This window comes from Pinus tabuliformis, chromosome 4_2 (genome assembly GCF_031772625.1).
Source record: "Pinus tabuliformis cultivar Carrire ecotype Pingquan chromosome 4_2, CPIR1, whole genome shotgun sequence".
In the NCBI taxonomy this organism is placed as follows: Eukaryota; Viridiplantae; Streptophyta; class Pinopsida; order Pinales; family Pinaceae; genus Pinus; species Pinus tabuliformis.
Genome location: NC_142304.1, coordinates 539,981,246 through 539,998,983, shown reverse-complemented (window position 1 = coordinate 539,998,983; position 17,738 = coordinate 539,981,246). Strand labels below are relative to the sequence as shown.

The 17,738-nt window shown below is 41.4% G+C and overlaps 1 protein-coding gene across 1 annotated transcript; it reads right to left on the bottom strand.

Annotated features, from left to right (window-relative positions):
- Positions 1–15,923: 15,923 nt before the first annotated feature.
- Positions 15,924–17,096, bottom strand: LOC149170420 (uncharacterized). The gene has a single exon (XM_089425575.1). It carries the CDS (start codon positions 17,094–17,096, stop codon positions 15,924–15,926), a length of 1,173 nt encoding a protein of 390 aa, XP_089281701.1.
- Positions 17,097–17,738: the final 642 nt, after the last annotated feature.

The following is a 17,738-nucleotide window of genomic DNA, read 5'->3' as shown; positions in this document are numbered from 1 at the left end:
TGAAACCCTAACCCCAGGAGATGTAACGCCAAGAGTTTGTGGGCCCCATTGGGGTTAGTTGGGTAACCAACTTCCCGAGGTTGTAACTTGGTCATATTATCTCCGTGTGGTGCATACAATACTTTGTTGGAAAGGTCTCACTAAGTACTACAAGTTTCACCACAGGCCCCTTCTTATGGCAATAGACCTGCTGTAGACCCCAAAAAAACACCGCTTAGGGGGTCAAAACTACTCTGAAAGTTCAAGACCCAAAAAACTACTAAAAATAGTAAATGCTGAAATGAACAAGGAAATAGATGAAACTAACTATGGGGTCTAGGTGGAATAGGCAGGTGGCCACCAATATCCACCTAGATTATCCTTGGAACATATATGACCACCGACCTATCATGTTTAAAATTAGTGCACCCCAAAATTATGGCCTCATTCCCTTTTGATTCTTAGTGCTCTGGATTTAATCTCCCGACTTCTCTAAGGTGGTTGTTGCTTCATGTGCTCAGTGGGTGGATGGTATCCCAATTGGTATTTAGGATACCAAAATTAAGAGACTAAAAAAGGACATAAAACAATGGTTAAGGAAAGGGAAATCAAGTAATCGAGTTTCTCTTATAGCTCTGGAGAAATAATTTGAACACATTCAGTCCCAGATTGAAATAAAAATTGTCTCAGAAGAAATCTTCCATCAAGAAGTAAAAACCTTTCAGTCTTACCATGCACTTCTAAAATAGGAAGAAGATAATTGGAGATTAAATTCAAGGAGTGTATGGTTAAAATTTGGGGACAATCTAATACTAAGTTATTTCATATTCAACAAAAAAACATGGAGAGGAAGATCAACATTTTGGAAATCCAAGTCCATGGGAAAAAATTGATGATTTCTAGTTAATTCAAGATGTTTCCACTGCTCACTTCAGTAATTTGTATCGGGTCACTGGTCAAATAAATGAGGAGGAGAAACTCTACATGTTGGAACAAGTCCCTGAGCTGGTTACAAAGGAGATGAATGCTCTTCTCATCATTCTCCCCTTAGTTGAAGAAATAAATAAGGTAGATTTTTCCTTTGACTTGGACAAAGTGTCGAACTCATATAGCTTCCTTGACCATTTTTATCATCACTTATGGGATGTAATTCACAGGGATTTGGGCAAAATGATTGACTATTCACTCAAGTAGCTTTGTATGGGGGGAGGAATATGTTGGGGAATAATGTTTATACTGAGAGGGGGGTGATGACTTGGTATTAAGTCTAATTCAAACTTTTCTGCCAATTTATATTTAACATTTAAACTTGGCATCCATTAAATGAGAGAAATAAAAACATCTCATGTGCAACAACATAAATCAACACATGAACACATGCACCAAGAGCAACATACACATTGGACACAAAGGTTTAATGTGGAAACCCTTTTGGGAGAAAAACCACCAAATCTTGTTTTTTATTTGATGTAATAATAGCACCTACTCTATTACATCAATGTTTGTGAGCCACCACTCACAGGAAGCACCAACTCCCTTTTATTGTTTGCTAGCACCCACTAGTAAGAAGCACCAACTCCCTTCTTTTGTAGACACCTGATCAACTTACTAGAAGCACCATGTGAAGTGCCAAGTTCATGGATTTATTACAAGAACCAACTTGCAGCTCCTTGGATTTATGTAAGCACCAACTTGCAGGAGGCACCAACCTCCAAGCCTTCTTTAGATACCCACTAGAGATGGAAGCACCAACTTCCTGTATGCAAGCTCTAACCCACACTCAATAAGGAGCTAATGTTCTCTATACATGGCAGCCACTCTGCCTGATATCAACTCTCCGTTCTCCTCTCTTTTTGTCCCTCTATTCTGCTCAACATAGTTCATTCATACTATGTAGCATATACCCTCCATTCATATTGTAAAAACTCTCTTTTCGCAGCCATCATAAATTAGTCTCACAACAACTCTCAACCCTCTACACTCAACAACATACACTCAGCTTATGACCCTCTTCTCTCAGTAGCACATACTTAGTTCTTGACCTCTGTCTTTGTCTACTATGTAGTAGCAAACACTCTTACACAGAGCTCTCTACTCTTGACCCTATTGTTTTGCACATACATTCTCACCCTCCTCTCTATAACATAGGCACACTTGGACTCTTCTTTGTGGCCCTCATAGATCTCTCCACACACACTCTCAACAATTCTGCTTACCCCCACTTTACATAACTGCAATCCTGGGTTTTGTTCCATTGTTGCACAATGGTTGATGTTATCTCTGCAATCAAACACACTACCAAAGACTATACTCTGTGAATGGATCTACATACTATTGCAACATTTGACTATTTTCCACTTCTACCATATTAAACTCTGAGCATGGGCTCTTGAGCATCTTTCTCCACTGAGCTACTCAACAACTGCATCTACAACACAATTAATTTGGAGAATGGGAACTTTTGTGATTATCCATACTGAGAATTAAATATTGGCCAAACTGCACAATCAAGGAGGATCTCCATGCATATTAGTTTCTCACATAGTTTGAAATGTACTTTAGCATTGCTTCTCTAAGCTTGATCTAATCTTCATTCAATTCTTATGTCCCTAAGGCTTTCTTCTGCATTTAATTCAATGAAGAGTGCTAGCAATATTGGGGATGTCTTGCTTTAGATGATTACAGGCCCACTAATCTTCTCTGCAAATCATGGTCCTCCTTGCCTTGAATAGTGATCTATGTAGTCACAATTACTCTAGCGACACCAACCTTACTATGAACATTTACTTAGCTCCTCCAGCCTTGCTTATCTCAACTACAGCCATGGCCATTTTGGTACACAGTGTCCAACATTTTCCCAATCCAAATGTGGTGAATAACCAATTTGGTGTAACAACCAACAGAGGAGGAATATTTCCACAGAGCTACCAACTCATGACACCTTACATATGCCCCATAGGCTCATGGTTGAAATAACACAATCTATAGCACAAAGCCATTGCAGAACACATTCACAAGGCTCCATTTCATATGCATATGCCACCTCATTTAGATCCTGGATGCCCATATCCCTGTAACTTCTTTTAATTGAAATTACTCAATATATTATAGGCTCATGGGGTTTTGGGCATGGCCCAATTGGCCTTAGCACCTTCACTTGGCGCCTTTCCTCTGACTATGGCCCATACTCCTTTAAATGTTTTCTTGCGGTGTTATTGATTTATTAATGCTTGAAGGCTTTTGGTTATCAATAAAAGAGGAAACCACCACAAAAAAGTCCTGAGCATGCCTTTTTACTTTTGATGGATTGTCAAATGTTAGCAAAAAATCCATCAAATATTGGCTTGTTAGCTACAGATCCGTGGTGCTTGCAACCTTTAAGAAATTCGATTAATGAATAGTTACAGGGTTTTCGACCTCTAGGGTGTGCCCTCTTCCAAGGTGACGACATGCTGATGTCATCTATGATATGTGTTTACCTATGAGATGTTAAGTGTCACCCATATATGGGCCTTTTAGGTATTCAAAAACACCAAAACTACTTGCCACATGTCCAAGGTTATCTCATGCTGACATCATCTCTGACCAATAATATGTTTCCACCTATCTTGTCATAGGAGAGAGAAAGGGCCCCTCGATCCTTAGTTTTAAAAGAAATTTCCTTTGTAAATGATTCGATGATGCCTATGACCTGCTTCTAACTCTAATTCTCTAAGCCCTCAATCCTGACACTTCTAAGAAATTCTTTTAACAAAATATTTACGAGGTTTTGACCTTTCGGGATTTCGACATTTTGGGATTCTGACCCTCTAGGCTTTCGACCTTCTACTATTTGTTCCCATGACCTCGACTTATTGAATTCACATAAAACATTTTAAATAAACCTCCTGGCTCTAACCTTCTAGGGTTCTAGGGTTTCAGGCTTGCGAGATCTGCTACCATAAGTCCATGATTTCGAACTTCTGGGCTTCTGGGCTTTTAGACCTCCAGGCTTCATGAACTGTTCCTACTACCTCGGATCAATATTATCCATGGTTTATTTTTAATAATGATTTAGGCTTCCTAGGGTTCCCGACACTGCTACTAAGGACATTGGGGTCCTTACTTTGACTAGCCATAAATTTTGATCTTGAAAAACATTTCTGGATTTCCACTAGAATGATTTTTCAAACACTATATAATTGTGTCATAACCAAGAGCATCTGAATTAAAAACATGGGGTATAAATTCATTTAAAGTATGGGGCTCCCATCTAATCAACATGGCAATGCGATGAAGATGTTGATTGTTAAAGAAATAGGAAGCAAAGATCCTGAACATTTTTGGTTTGTTGTAGGAGTTGTATGGACTGAACAGTAGATTGCAGATGTTAAAATCAAGAAAGTGCAACTGGCTACAGCCTTACAGGATCACGCATTAACATGCTACATCAATTATTTCATTGATAACCGCAACACGACGTTGGCAGATACTAAGCAATCTATGAATAGGGAGTTCAGTAAGACTAAGTCAAAGGCACAATCAATAATTGAATTTAAGGAAATCCGACAAAAGGTAGATGAGATGCCTTGGGACTTTGATCAAAGATTGAAATTCCTGATCAGGCAGGCCAATATGATAATCACGGATTCTTAACATCTCAATTGGTATATAGTTTCGCTCTTGCCAAATTTGAGAGCGCCTCTGTCACAACAAAATATCGCAACGCAAGCAAAAGCTTTGGAAATTACGAAGAGGTTGGATGCTTCGCCTATACAGGATATGAACCTTCGGAGTGAAATAGATTCACTCCCAGTTGGAAAGCCTGCATTTGGAGTTGCAGATTCTGAAGAAAGGAAAAGAATCCCAACCAGAGGTGTGCGCTGACGTCTAGTGTTTGAAGTGTAAGAGCCGTGGACATGATAAGGACTATTGCCCGGTGTATAAGAACTACATTATGGGGGGGATTTGTTCCCCTAAAATTAGAGAATAATCTTGGGACGAGCATGGGAGCTATGATATGGTGTGCTATTTGTCAAGTTATAGGAAAATACACCCCTAATAATTGTCATTTACTACAGAAGTTTGTACAGACACCTCAACAATTTTTTTGCAATTTTTGTAAATATCTGGGACATGATGAACGCCATTGTAGGAGTTATGAGATGATGATGGATAGAACCCTTACCTACTGAATGAAGGAAAAAAACTGGCCTCAGGATCAAGGCATGGGAGCAACATGTGGAGGATTCCAAGGTCGAGGACGAGGAAGAGGTGGTGGATTGCATCGAGGGCATGGGCAGGTAATCTTCTATAACTATGGTGAAGTTGGACACTTCGTGCGCGACTGTAAAACTCCCATGCATCTTTCATGTCAGTATTGTAGACAATTTGACCAATGATAAAAGAATGTCCGGTCATTATGGTAAAGATGCAAGAAAAGGAGGCATAGCACTAGAAACCTACACAAAACATTCAAATGATGAGGGCTGAGCCTCGCGAAGAAGATCACAGCATAAATATAGTGACCAGAAGTGTTATGGCATTTGGTGCAGATAAAGGTAATTAGCATGAGGATGATGGATGGGTGCGCAAGGCTTCTAAGAAGGAAGTAGGCTTTGATCTTAATCGCGCTAAAGAAACCTTCATGGAAGCAAAGAAGAACTTCGTTGAGGCCTCTACCTTAGGAAGTCAGGAGAAAATGCTAGAGACTAGTATGATGCAAGAAGTAGATCCTTCAGTACTAGCTACTTTTTTGAAGACCCGTATGAAGTTATTGCACTGTCAAAAAGTGGTAGAAGGGTTGAAAGGATTAATAGACAAGTTCTCTAATAAAGAAAATACTCCAACTGAATAACGCACAATAAGAAATTTTGGTAAGCATAAGAAGTGAATAAGGAGCGAGATGAGGCTGACCGCGTAGATAGGTGAATATGAAATGGACTAGGTAATCTTGGATCTAGGGTTTGATGTGAATGTCCTGCCTAAGTAGACGTGGGAAAGGATGGGGAGACCTGCACTGCAGTGGTCTCGTATTCATCTACGCATGGAAAATCAACATAATATTATCCCTATGGGGTGCTTATATGGTGTAACGGTGGACATTAAGGGTGCGAGCATGCTGATGAATTTGAGGTCATTGAAATAGTGGATGATAGTAACCCATACCCCACGCTACTAGGAATTGACTAGGATATTGATATGAATGGGGTAATCAACTTGAAGAAGCGGAAGATGACATTTGAAAATAAGTCACTTAGGGTTGTAGTACCACTAGACCCTGCAAAAGGAGCGCGTTATACTGAACCTGTTCGCGACTATGTAGAAAGTGACGATGATCTGGATCAGATATACAAGATAACACGCGAGATGAAGATTGGATCAATCCCAAAACCGATGGATGAATTTCATGGTACAGAGATAACTTCTGCACCTAAAATTCAGATGAAGAGCTTGAACATTGGCAGAATCACCTACATGTAATATCTAAGCTCTGTTGCAATATGATGATAAAATCACTGAGGTGTGCCTTGAATGAGGTAAGGAACCTTCCGCATTATGATGGTTTGACTGATGTGGAACTATTTTTGGATGAATTTGAAAGGGAATTACTGGAAGAACATCACTTCCAGGCACTAGAGTTGGTGTTGCACGCTACGCCTACTCGTTGGTGGGGTACACACAAGGAGAACTTTTCTAGATGGAAGGAATACAGAAGGATGATGAAGTTGAGGTTTGGATATGCTAATACCCATATGACAAAAAAATACAGTGGGAAGGATGATCCACGCGATCATTTGGCATGATGGACTAAGGCCTGGGGAACCACAACCAGAATGGGTGCACATTTTCTATCATACCTTAGATACAATCCCAATGAACTGGCATTTGGAGATGGAGCTTTGCCATGTGACATCTTAAGGGAAATTTTTCTATTAACTTTCAGCTTTGAGGATGGGTTTGAGAGACTTGAAGAAGCACTTCAAGAGATAAAAGCAACTATATTCAGAACACCGAAGGAATCGGTAGAATGGGCTCATCGAGATTGGAGTACACAACTGTGACATGAACTGGAGTATTATAATGTGACTGCTGAAGAAGAAGAAGAAGAATATCCATGAAATATTACCATTATAGAGATCGAAGCACAATGCAAAGTTGAAGGACCAAAGGTGGCAAACCCAGATATATCAGAACCTTTGAAAACTCGACAATTAAACATTGGATCAGAAGTTGAACCTAGGTTCGCAAAGATAGGCAACTATTGGGATGAAGATACCGTTGATAAGGTAGCTGAGCTACTACACGAGTACCAGGATTTATTCCCAATGAAGTTTTCAGATTTGAAAGGAATCATCAGAGATTTAGGTGTTATGAAGATTACGTTGAATCCAGATGCGAAGCCTGTTAAGCAGAGGCCTTATTGGCTAAATCCAAAGTATAAGGAAAAGGTGTGCTACGAACTGGATAAGATGTTGGATGCCAATATTATTGAGCTAGTAGAGGAATTAGATTGGGTAAGCCCAATGGTGGTCCAAGAGAAGAAACAAAAAGGAAAAATCCATATATGCGTAGATCTGAGAAAGCTGAATGATGCATGCGTGCATGATCCGTTTCCAACACCATTTACTGATGAAGTATTAGAAAATGTTGGTGGACAGGAGGCTTATTCATTCATTGATGGATTTTCATGATATCATCAAATAAATATCGCGCGGAAGATCGAAGAAAGACAACCTTCATGACAGAGTGGGGTTTCTTTCAATATACAGTTATGCCATTCGGATTGAAGAATGCACCTGCAATCTTTTCCCCAGTTATGATCGTTCAATTCAAAGAGTTTATTCATAAATTCTTGGAGGTGTATTTTGGCGATTGGACTGTGTTTGGATTAGTGAAGTGCCATGTTGCGAGTTTGTGCCTTATGGTCGATACATGTTGAAGGTTATAGATTGCGATGAGCTTGAAGAAATGCATATTCTGTGTGCCCTTTAGGATCTTGCTTAGCCATGTTGTAATGTAAGTAGGGATTGATGGTGGACCCTACAATGATCGCTGTCATTGTGAATTTGGAAGCTCCTAGGAATGTGAAACAACTGCGCATGACATTGGGGCGCACTGGGTATTACATGAAGTTTATCAAGGCATATGATCAGATAACAACATTGATGGAGAAGTTATAAAGAAAGATACGTTGTTTTGCTGGGATAAAGACTGTTAGTGCAATTTGGATGTCTTGAAGGAAAAGATGGTAACTACACCTATTTTGGTGTTTCCAGATTGGAATAAGCAATTCCATGTGCATGTAGATGCCTCTTTCATTGCACTAGGTGCAGTATTAACACAAGCCAGAGAATGAGAGATTGATCATTCGATATCCTTCGTAAGAAAAAAGTTGTCAAAGGTTGAGAATAATTACTCCACTACAGAGTGTGAAGGGTTGGTGATGGTCTACATGTTGCAAAATTTTAGGCATTATTTGTTGGGTGGACACTGTAAAATGTACATAGATCACTCTGCGCTGAAATACCTTGTCAATAAGCCTGTGTTGGGGGGCAAGATACACCGATGGCTACTGTTGTTTCAGGAATATGAATTTGAAGTGATTGTGAATCTTGGAAGGTTGAATGCAGGGCCAGACCATCTATCATGGATTGAAACGGGTGAAGAACCAAATAGTTTGGAGGAAGGACCATCAGATGCGTAGGTTTTTGTGGTGCATGTTGTAGATGAACATTTCATGGATATCATTCAGTTTTTAACCACAGGAACAACTCTGGAAGGCTATTCCATTGAACAAAAGATGGGTTTAGTAGTCCACGATGCAGATTTTTCAGTGATTGCGGGTCATTTGTATAGGATGGGAATGGATGAGATACTATGAAGGTATGTTCCTGAGTTTAAACGTGCAAGTATCCTAGCTGAAGCACATGCAGGAGCGGCAGGAGGTCACTATGTAGGAAAAGAAACCGCGCAGAAGATTTTGTGTGTTGGGTTATGGTGGCCAACATTACACAAGGATTCTAAGGAATACAACAAGGTGTACCATGCTTCCCAAAGGATGGGGAAGCCTTTGCAAAGGGATAAGTTGCCTTTAAATCCTCAGGTTTAATTGTAGGTATTTAATAAATGGGCCATTGAATTCATAGTTCCAATAGAACCACAAGGAAAGAAGATGGGTGTGTGGTATATCATTACTGCAACTGAGTATTTAACTAGATGGGTAGAAGAGTAGCCAATGAAAGATTGTAGAGTTGCTACAACTACGAAGTTCTTGCTTGAATATGTCTTAACATGGTTTGGATACCCTAAGATATTGATGAGTGATAGGGGTACACATTTCTTGAATGAAACAATCAGCGCAATGCTTGAAGAATTCCAGGTATATCATCAAAAGAGCACGCCCTATCACCCACAGGTGAATGGAAAGGTGGAAGCATTTAATAAAATTTTAGAGAATGCATTGACAAAGGTCTACAACACGTAGAGGAATGACTGGGATATGCATAAATCAGTAGTGCTATGGGAATATAGGATGACTTACAAGAAGTTGACGGGCCAAACACTATTTAGGTTGGTCTATGGAATTGTAGTGATTCCCGTGGAGTATATTGTGTCAAGTTTACATATTGCAGCTTTGACATAGATGGTGGATCGTGAGACCATGGAGGAGTGGCTCGTGTAGCTAATGGATTTGGAAGAGGACCACTTTCTTACAAGATTTCACTAGCAAGTGCAAAAGGAACACAAGAAAGCATGGCACGATAGTCATATTAAGCTACACACTTTTAAGAAAGATGATTTAGTGCTACTATATGATAGTAAGTTCACCAAATTTCTAGGGAAATTTCAAATGCACTGGTTAGGGCCATATGTTGTTAAGGAGATCATGGATGGTGGTGCAGTTCAACTCGTGAAGCTGAATGGGGAACCATTCCCTAGGAAAGTGAACGGAAGTAAGTTGAAGCTGTACATAGGGGACCCTGCCACTGTGCAATGACTATATGGTAGCAGGACAGTCTTAGTAATCCACGCAGCTACAAATGATTTCGGGACTACAAACTACGCTGCGTGATGAGGTGAAAAACATAGTAGGGAGTCTGCATGATGGATGATAGGAGTGTGATAAGTGAATTTGCATTGGATGAGCTGTGCCATGGAGGATGGTGCCGCACATATGGGTCCAAAAGTAGTCATTGAAGTTACTATTCATGATTTGATGGTTAAAATTATGTTAAGAGGAGCAGGCATGTGCCATTTATGGTGAAAATATTTGAAGATCTGCCACCAAAGACACATTTATGATTAGAAATTGGAGGGAATGGTCGGATTTGAATTCAAAACCTCCTATAAATTGAGCATGTTGATCTATTGTAGAACAATTTTCATTCTTAGAATTGTATCTGAACCCTCTTGTTTCCACTATATGAATCATAAGTTTTAGGAGGACTTGATTTCCAGTCCAATATTCGCAATGTTTCCTAAAATTAACCAGAGAAGTATTCTTAAGAAAATGACAGCCACAAATCTCGCAGAAGCTGTGAGTTCTGAAGTTGTCATCTTTGACACAATGGCCCATGAGATATCAAGTATGGAAACTATGCCTGCTATCCTTATGGTGCCGAGGTTGCCTAGGCCAAAGTGATCAGCTGCCAAGGAGAAGTAGAAGAAACCTATGCCGGTGAGATAGTCACCAAGGAAGAATATGGAGGTTCGACAAAAGGATAAGAAGGGTAAGTAGTCGGAGAAAGTTGTGGACTTGGAGGAAGAGGAATTCGAAGGAGTGTAGGAATTGGATGTTGAGGAGGTCGACCCTATCACACAGCTCCCAGAGTATATCCCTTTGCAGAAAGGGAAGGCAAAAGTTATGAAAGATCCTAATTCCTGGAATTTTACAGTCTCGATGCCCCTGTTTCCAAAACAGGTGGTATTTGAAGGCACAACCTTAGCGTGAACTCCAGTGTTGAAGATGGAGGATTGGGATCTTGTGAACCATGATAGATTCCCTCATTTGGCTACTAGAAAATATATGAAGAAGGTCTACTATGAAGAGACTGGAGTTACGCAGTTGGAACACATGAAGTGGGTCAATGGTGTTGAGAAGGCCAGGTTGCTGCACATGCTCTGTGTGCCACACTTTCACAGATCAATAATCAACACGGTGTGTGTGTGCCAGCTGCTCATGCTGGTGCATGATGGATGCCTATGGCTTGGGGAGCCCATCTCGATTACAGATATGCTCATCCACCGGATTGCAAAGATGCCATACAAAGGGGTGCGCCGTACCAAGGAGTTTGGAGGGAAAAGTGGAGAAAAGGAGTTAGAAGATAAGATGAAGGAGGAATTTGGCATCGTAAAGAAGTCACGTGGATATTCTATCCACTCCATTTGATAGGACCAGGCGGTGCAATTCACCACCCAAATACTTGAAGGAAAAATTATGACGAAATGCCGTGAGGATGAAGTTCCGACGCAGGTGGTATCATTATCTCCCTAGTGCATGAAAGGAGTTCAATATAACTCGGTGAAGTATTTGTGCAAGGACTTCCTCATGATCTGTCGTGAAACTTAGGAGGAAAGTAAGTCATTCCATTTTTTTTTGTAAGCTACGGAGTTACCATTTCTATTATATACATCGAAAATAGAGTATACATGCAAAGGCGACCTCAACCTGCCCCGAAGGGAAACCAGGTCTGTTGGTCCCTCAAAAATATTGTCTAGTTCGGTTTACTTATCTATCATCAAAACTTACATCTAACATAAGTCTTACAGTCTTTTATCTGCTATATATTCCTTACTGTCTATAATCAGAAACTTTAACCAGCTATCTTAGACAAAAGAACACTGCAGTTTATATCAGCATGCAAAACCAAAAAGAATAACTGAGCATACTCTTCAGTCTGCCTTGGTCTCTTGCTTGGGCTCCTCCTCTCGCTTCGCCTTTATCAGGTCCTTCAGCATACCTCTGATTTCTTCTAATTTGATGTCTTGGTTCCGGGTCATAAACTGCAGGCTGGTCATCTCTTTCTTCATGTCCGGCATCCCTTGGGCAATCTCTGTCATCTCAACAGCAACTTGCTCCATGGCCCTGGCAAGCAGGTGCTTCATTACCCAGTACATATGAAGTGCTTGCTTGTACAGCGTAAGTCTCCCTCGCGTGTTCCCAGGGTCTGGTAGCAGGGTGTCCCATTCTTCCATTTCGGGGTCCGAGGGTTCTTCCAACACTCCTTTCTCCAGCGCATCGATGATTCTCCTAACGTCTGCGTTGGTTTCCTTACTATAGGCTGCCTCCGCTTCCTGAGCTGCCTGCCCGATTGAGCGCCGTCCCCTCCTCTGCTGTTCATAAACTGGAGTCTCCTTTCCAACACAGTTCTCCTGCCTCATTCTCCTTCGCCCTCTGCGTCTTCCTCTTTTGCTCGGCCTTCCCCTGCTGCTATTTCTACTGCTCTGCCCGACTTCAAAGGTTACTCTCACCCCGCCATCCGCCTTTCCTATCTCCATATCTTTATCTTCGGAGCTATCGGTCGCCACCTTCAGCTGTTCCTGCTCTCTCCCAGGATTCTTCCCTGCACCCTCCACCTCCTGCTTTACCCTTCTTCCTCCCTCCATCCTAATACTTATGCTGCGCCTGAGTCTTTGGTTTACGTCTCTCTGCCAGACCGATTCTTCCCTCCCTTCCTTCTTTGCCTTGCGTTTGTTTGTCATTCCGCCTGCGTTACTCCTTAAATGAATTTCGCCACCTAGCATCTGAGGCTGCAGATGATCGCCGCCGGGTCTTATTCCTGTTCTTGCCATAATTTGTTTCGCTTCATTCCTTGGTATGCGCACTGCTCCACCGCCCTTCACCTCAGCTCGATTAATTATTGCCGTTCTGAATGACGTCTGCCAACCACCTTCCCATCCCATCAGTGCCCTGCAATGTCCGTAGTTCACCACCCCGATCGGGGCATAACTGTTATCATATTCATAGTTGTGTTGCTGCATTATAGTCTTGTTCTATGATTCGATCTAAGTCCACCCATCTTGTCGCGGCCAGCTGGTCTGTCCATCTGCTATCCACTTTTCCCCCTATTTCATTACATCCCCAATTTGCCAAATAGTCTGCTGGTCTGTTACCTTCTCTCCTTACATGGTGTATGACTTTATAATCAATATTTTTCATGATTTCTTCTAAATCCTGTACCAACCCCGCTGTTCTCCAGCTCTTGGCCACCTGTTCCCAAGACTTGCCATGGTTAAGTTTCTTGATAGTCTCTATAACCAAATTAGAGTCTCCTTCGATTTCTAATTTCCTATATCCATTCCTTATGGCAATCTTGATTCCTTGGTATACCGCCATGAACTCGGCCTCATTGTTACTCATTAAACCCCCTCTGTCTGCATATATCCATCTGGTTTGACCTTGGCTGTCTCTGAAGATTCCACCGTATCCGGCCGGACCTGGATTTCCTTTTGATGCCCCGTCAAAGTTTAATTTGGTGAAGCCTTCTTGAGGGCGGATGAAAACCGTAGGGCTTTGGTTTCTTGTGACCTGTTTCTTTTGGTGGTGTGGAAAGACCATTCCTGGTTCCAAGTTTAGATTTCTTAGGATATATCTCTCTTCCTCCGGGGTGTTCCAGTCCTCCTCTGCCCATGTTTCCGATAGAATTGTTTCCCTTATTTGGCTCTGAGTTCTTTTCCAAACCTCCTCCGGAGTAGATGTTTTCCCTTGAAAGATCCTTTTATTTCTCTCTTTCCAAATGTTCCATATGTTGAACCCCACTACCAGGCTCCAGGCTCTTCTGATCACCGGACTTTGGAATTGTCCCTTTCCCCACTGGAATAAAGTTTGAGTTATATCCTGGGGGTCTCTTTTTGTCTTTCCAAAGAGGCTTCTAGTTTCTTCCCATTGGTGTTGGGCTACTCTACAGCCATTCAAGATGTGTTCCTGGTTTTCATCTCCTTGCTTACATAGGCTGCACCTTGACGGTCCTGAGAAACCTCTTTTTTGAATTTGATCCCATGTGAGTATGCGCTTTCTTCCTACCAGCCAGGCAAACATTGTGACCTTCGGCCACCATCTGTTCTTCCATAGTTGTTTCCAGTCTTGGCTGTGATCCTCCTGAGCGCCTTTGATTTTTATGGTGTATGCTTCTTTGGTTGTGAAAGTACCTTTTGTGTTTCCCCCCCATCTGAGGATATCTGGGCCATCTCTTTTTTTAATCCTTCTTGAGTCCAATTCTTTATTTATCCGTGCTTTTAGATCTTCCTCCATGTTATTATCCCATTCTTCCGATCCTTTCCATTCTCTCCAGATCTCATTTTCGCCTTCTTCCTTCCAGTAATCTTTGACTAGGGTTAATCCTTTCTCCTTGGCTGTCCTGTATGTGTTTTGCATTCCCTGATTTTCCAACATTTTTCCCCTCTGCTGCCAAGCTTCCTCCCAGAATTTTGCTGTTCGTCCGTCCCTAATTTCCCAGAATGCATGTTCTCTTATGATGTCTCTGTTCTGGCATGCCAGTTCCCATATTGCTGAACCTTTCGGCATATCTGCCTTTCTCAGTATTTCTTCAGTTGTAGTGGGCATGTTATATTTTGATGTCCATATTTCTTTCCAGAGATCTTTGCCTCCTTTCAACCACCGCCACCAGAGCTTCGCTGCAAGGATTTGATTTAGGGTGAATGGATCTCTCAGCCCTAACCCCCCCTCCTCCTTAGGTTTTGTTAAGCTGTTCCATGAGCATAGGGCCCATTTCTTCTGTTGTTTAGGTCCTCCCCATAAAAATTTCCTATAGATTTCATTCATTTTGGTGCAGACCCCTTTCGGTACCGCCATAACCGATAGGGGGTATATAGGGATAGATTGGAGTGTCGATTTGAGAAGCACCAACCTAGCTGCAATATTTAAAGACGGAAAGACCAGTTTTCGAGTCTATATTTTTGAGTTTCTCTATAGTGAGTTGCCAGTTGGCTATCCTTAGAGAGCTGAGGTCGAGCATAATTCCTAGATACTTGGTAGGCAATTCTCCTTTTCTGTACCCCAAGATTCTTGTTAAGTGATTTTTAACAGTCTCCGATGAATCAAATATGAAAGTTCTCGATTTCTCCTTATTTATTTTAGTTCCTGAAGCCTCCATAAATACCTCCAGGATCTCCTTTACCTTCTTCACTTCTCTCAAGGATACTTTGCAGAAGATCATGATATCGTCAACGAACTGCTGGTGTGTAACTGAGATGTTGTTTCCCCACAAGCATAACCCTTTAATTTTCCTTTCTCTTAGTTCTTTCTTGAAATACCTGCCTAACCCTTCTGCTGCTATTATGAATAGAAAAGGGGACAGGGGGTCTCCTTGGCACAGGCCTCTTGTTGCATTGAAGGTTGCTGTCGGTGTTCCATTTAGGAGAATAGAGAAATTCGGAGTGGCTATCATACTGAGTATCCAATTTACCCATCTGTTACAGAACCCATAGGCTTGAAGTATGGCTTCCAGATATTTCCAATTTAGCCTGTCATATGCTTTTGAAAGGTCCAACTTGATCATCATGCCTGGCTCTTTTCTTTGTTTTAAGGTATGTATGACCTCTTGAGAGACTACCAGTCCATTCAGGATTTGTATTCCCTCCACGAACCCTATCTGTTCAGGGGATATGATACTGGGAAGGATCGGTTTGAGCCTACTAACCATTAAAGTGGTTGTAATCTTGTAAATAACATTACATAGGGCAATCAGTCTGAAGCCTTCTGCTGTTTCGGATTGGGCCGATTTAGGGATTAGCGTTAATAGAGTTGCATTTAACCCCGGCCAAACTTTTTGGTGAATGCGTGCCTCCTCCACCACTTCTAAGATTTCTTCCCCTATGAAATGCCAGCAAGCTTGGTAGAACTCCGCAGTGTACCCATCAGGACCAGGGGCTTTATTTCTTTTCAGGCCCTTCACTACTTCCTCTACTTCCTCTAAAGTAGCACTCCTCATCAGGGCTAAATTCTAATCTCTAGTTACTAACTTGGGTATTTCTCTCACTACCTTAGCGATTGCCTCTGATCTGTTTCTCTGGGGTTCTTTGAGAAGGTCTTTAAAATGCTTTACCAAGTTTTGTTCCATATCCTCATGCTGGGTTATGCGTTGGCCTTCCTTGTTTTTGATAGAAAAGATCCTATTTCTTTGTCTGTGTTGAATCATAGCCTTATGGAAAAACTTTGTGTTTCTCTCTCCTTCTCTAAGCCACTGGATTCTAGACTTTTGCTTCCATAAAATTTCTTCCTGTATCCTGCGTTCTTCTAATTGACTTATTATTATGCCTTCCTCTCTAGTTCTCTCCTCATTTCTACCTTCCAGAATGTCCTTCTGCTGCATTTCGCTCATCTTTTGTTCTAGGCGTTGTTGCTCCTTGAAGATGTCCCCGAATTCCTCCTTGTTCCATTTTTTGATTCTTCCTTTTAGCTCTTTCAGTTTAAGTTGAAAGGTTTGCATTTTGTTTCTACCTCTTTGTTCGCTTTTTGTCCACCACTCTTCTATTTTCGGTAGGAGCTTCTGGTCTCTGAGCCAGAAAGCTTCAAACCTGAAAGGTCTGCTTTTGGGGCTTTGCTTGAAGTCAATCTCCAGCTTTATTGGCCAATGATCTGAGCCTGCTACTGGGAGGATCATGGCTTCTATAAACACATCCTTCATCATGATTTGTTCAGAGATCAGGAACCTATCCAGCCTTGAGGCTATTTGATTTGTCCCTCCTCTACGGTTATTCCATGTGTGGGATCCATTTATAGTTTGAATATCCACTAATCTTTGTTCTGCTATCATTTCTCTAAACGCTTCCATATCTGGATCTATCCTTCTCAACCCTCCTTTCTTTTCTTCTAGGGTCTTGATCATGTTGAAATCTCCCCCTATAATCCACGGCCTCTCTGGGATGAGCTCTCTCATTGCTTTTATATTTTGCAAGAACCTTTTTCGTTCTATCGGAGTGTGTGGCCCATACACTCCTGTTAGGACAACATATTCCGTTGATCCTATAACCTTGAATGTTCCCGATAGCATTCGTGGGAGACTTATCCAGCTTTCAAATTGTATTTCTTCTGTGTTCCATATGATTGCCAATCCACCTGCGCTGCCTATTGCATCCTGCCCCATTATTTCATATCTGTTATTGCCCTTGCTCATTATCTCTTTCATTCTCTCTGTACTAATTTTTGTTTCTTGGATTATCATTATGCTCGGTCTGTCTCTATTTAACCTCTCCTTCAAGTATCTTTGTTTGCCTCTACTATTGAGGCCTCTTATGTTCCAACTTGTAATTATCATTTCAAAACTTTTGGTGGTATTTGGAATACCTCTGAAAGAGGTATGACCCTTCCAGAGTTTACCAATGTCTCTCCTACTTCCTGAATTGTCTCATTCAGCGTCCTTCTGCCCCTTTTTCTCCCTCCTTTGCCAGTACTGCTCATTCCCATATTCTGGTTTCCTTATGGATCTATCGGCCACATGCTGGTTGTTGTTGTTCCTCCTACATTTTCTCTGTATTTTTGAAATGCTTCTTTATACAGTTGCTTCTACTCCTTCGGGATGAACCTTTCATCTAAAGATCTCCATTCATGCAGCAAATTCTTCATTATGTATTCCTCTTCTCCTCCTCTCTCTTTCTGGGGATCTATCTCCATTTGTATTTGTTCATTTGATTGTTCATTTTTTTCCTTTGTCTTCCCAGGGTCTACTTTTTTTTCCTGGTATTTGTTTCCCTGTTACCATTGGACTTTCCGCTATCTCTTTCCGCTATCTTTCCCCCACCTCAGTTTCTTCTTCTTG

Excerpts from the sequence above, each read along its gene's own strand:
- LOC149170420 (XM_089425575.1), bottom strand. The coding sequence starts at position 17,096 with ATGAGCAAGGGCAATAACAGATATGAAATAATGGGGCAGGATGCAATA.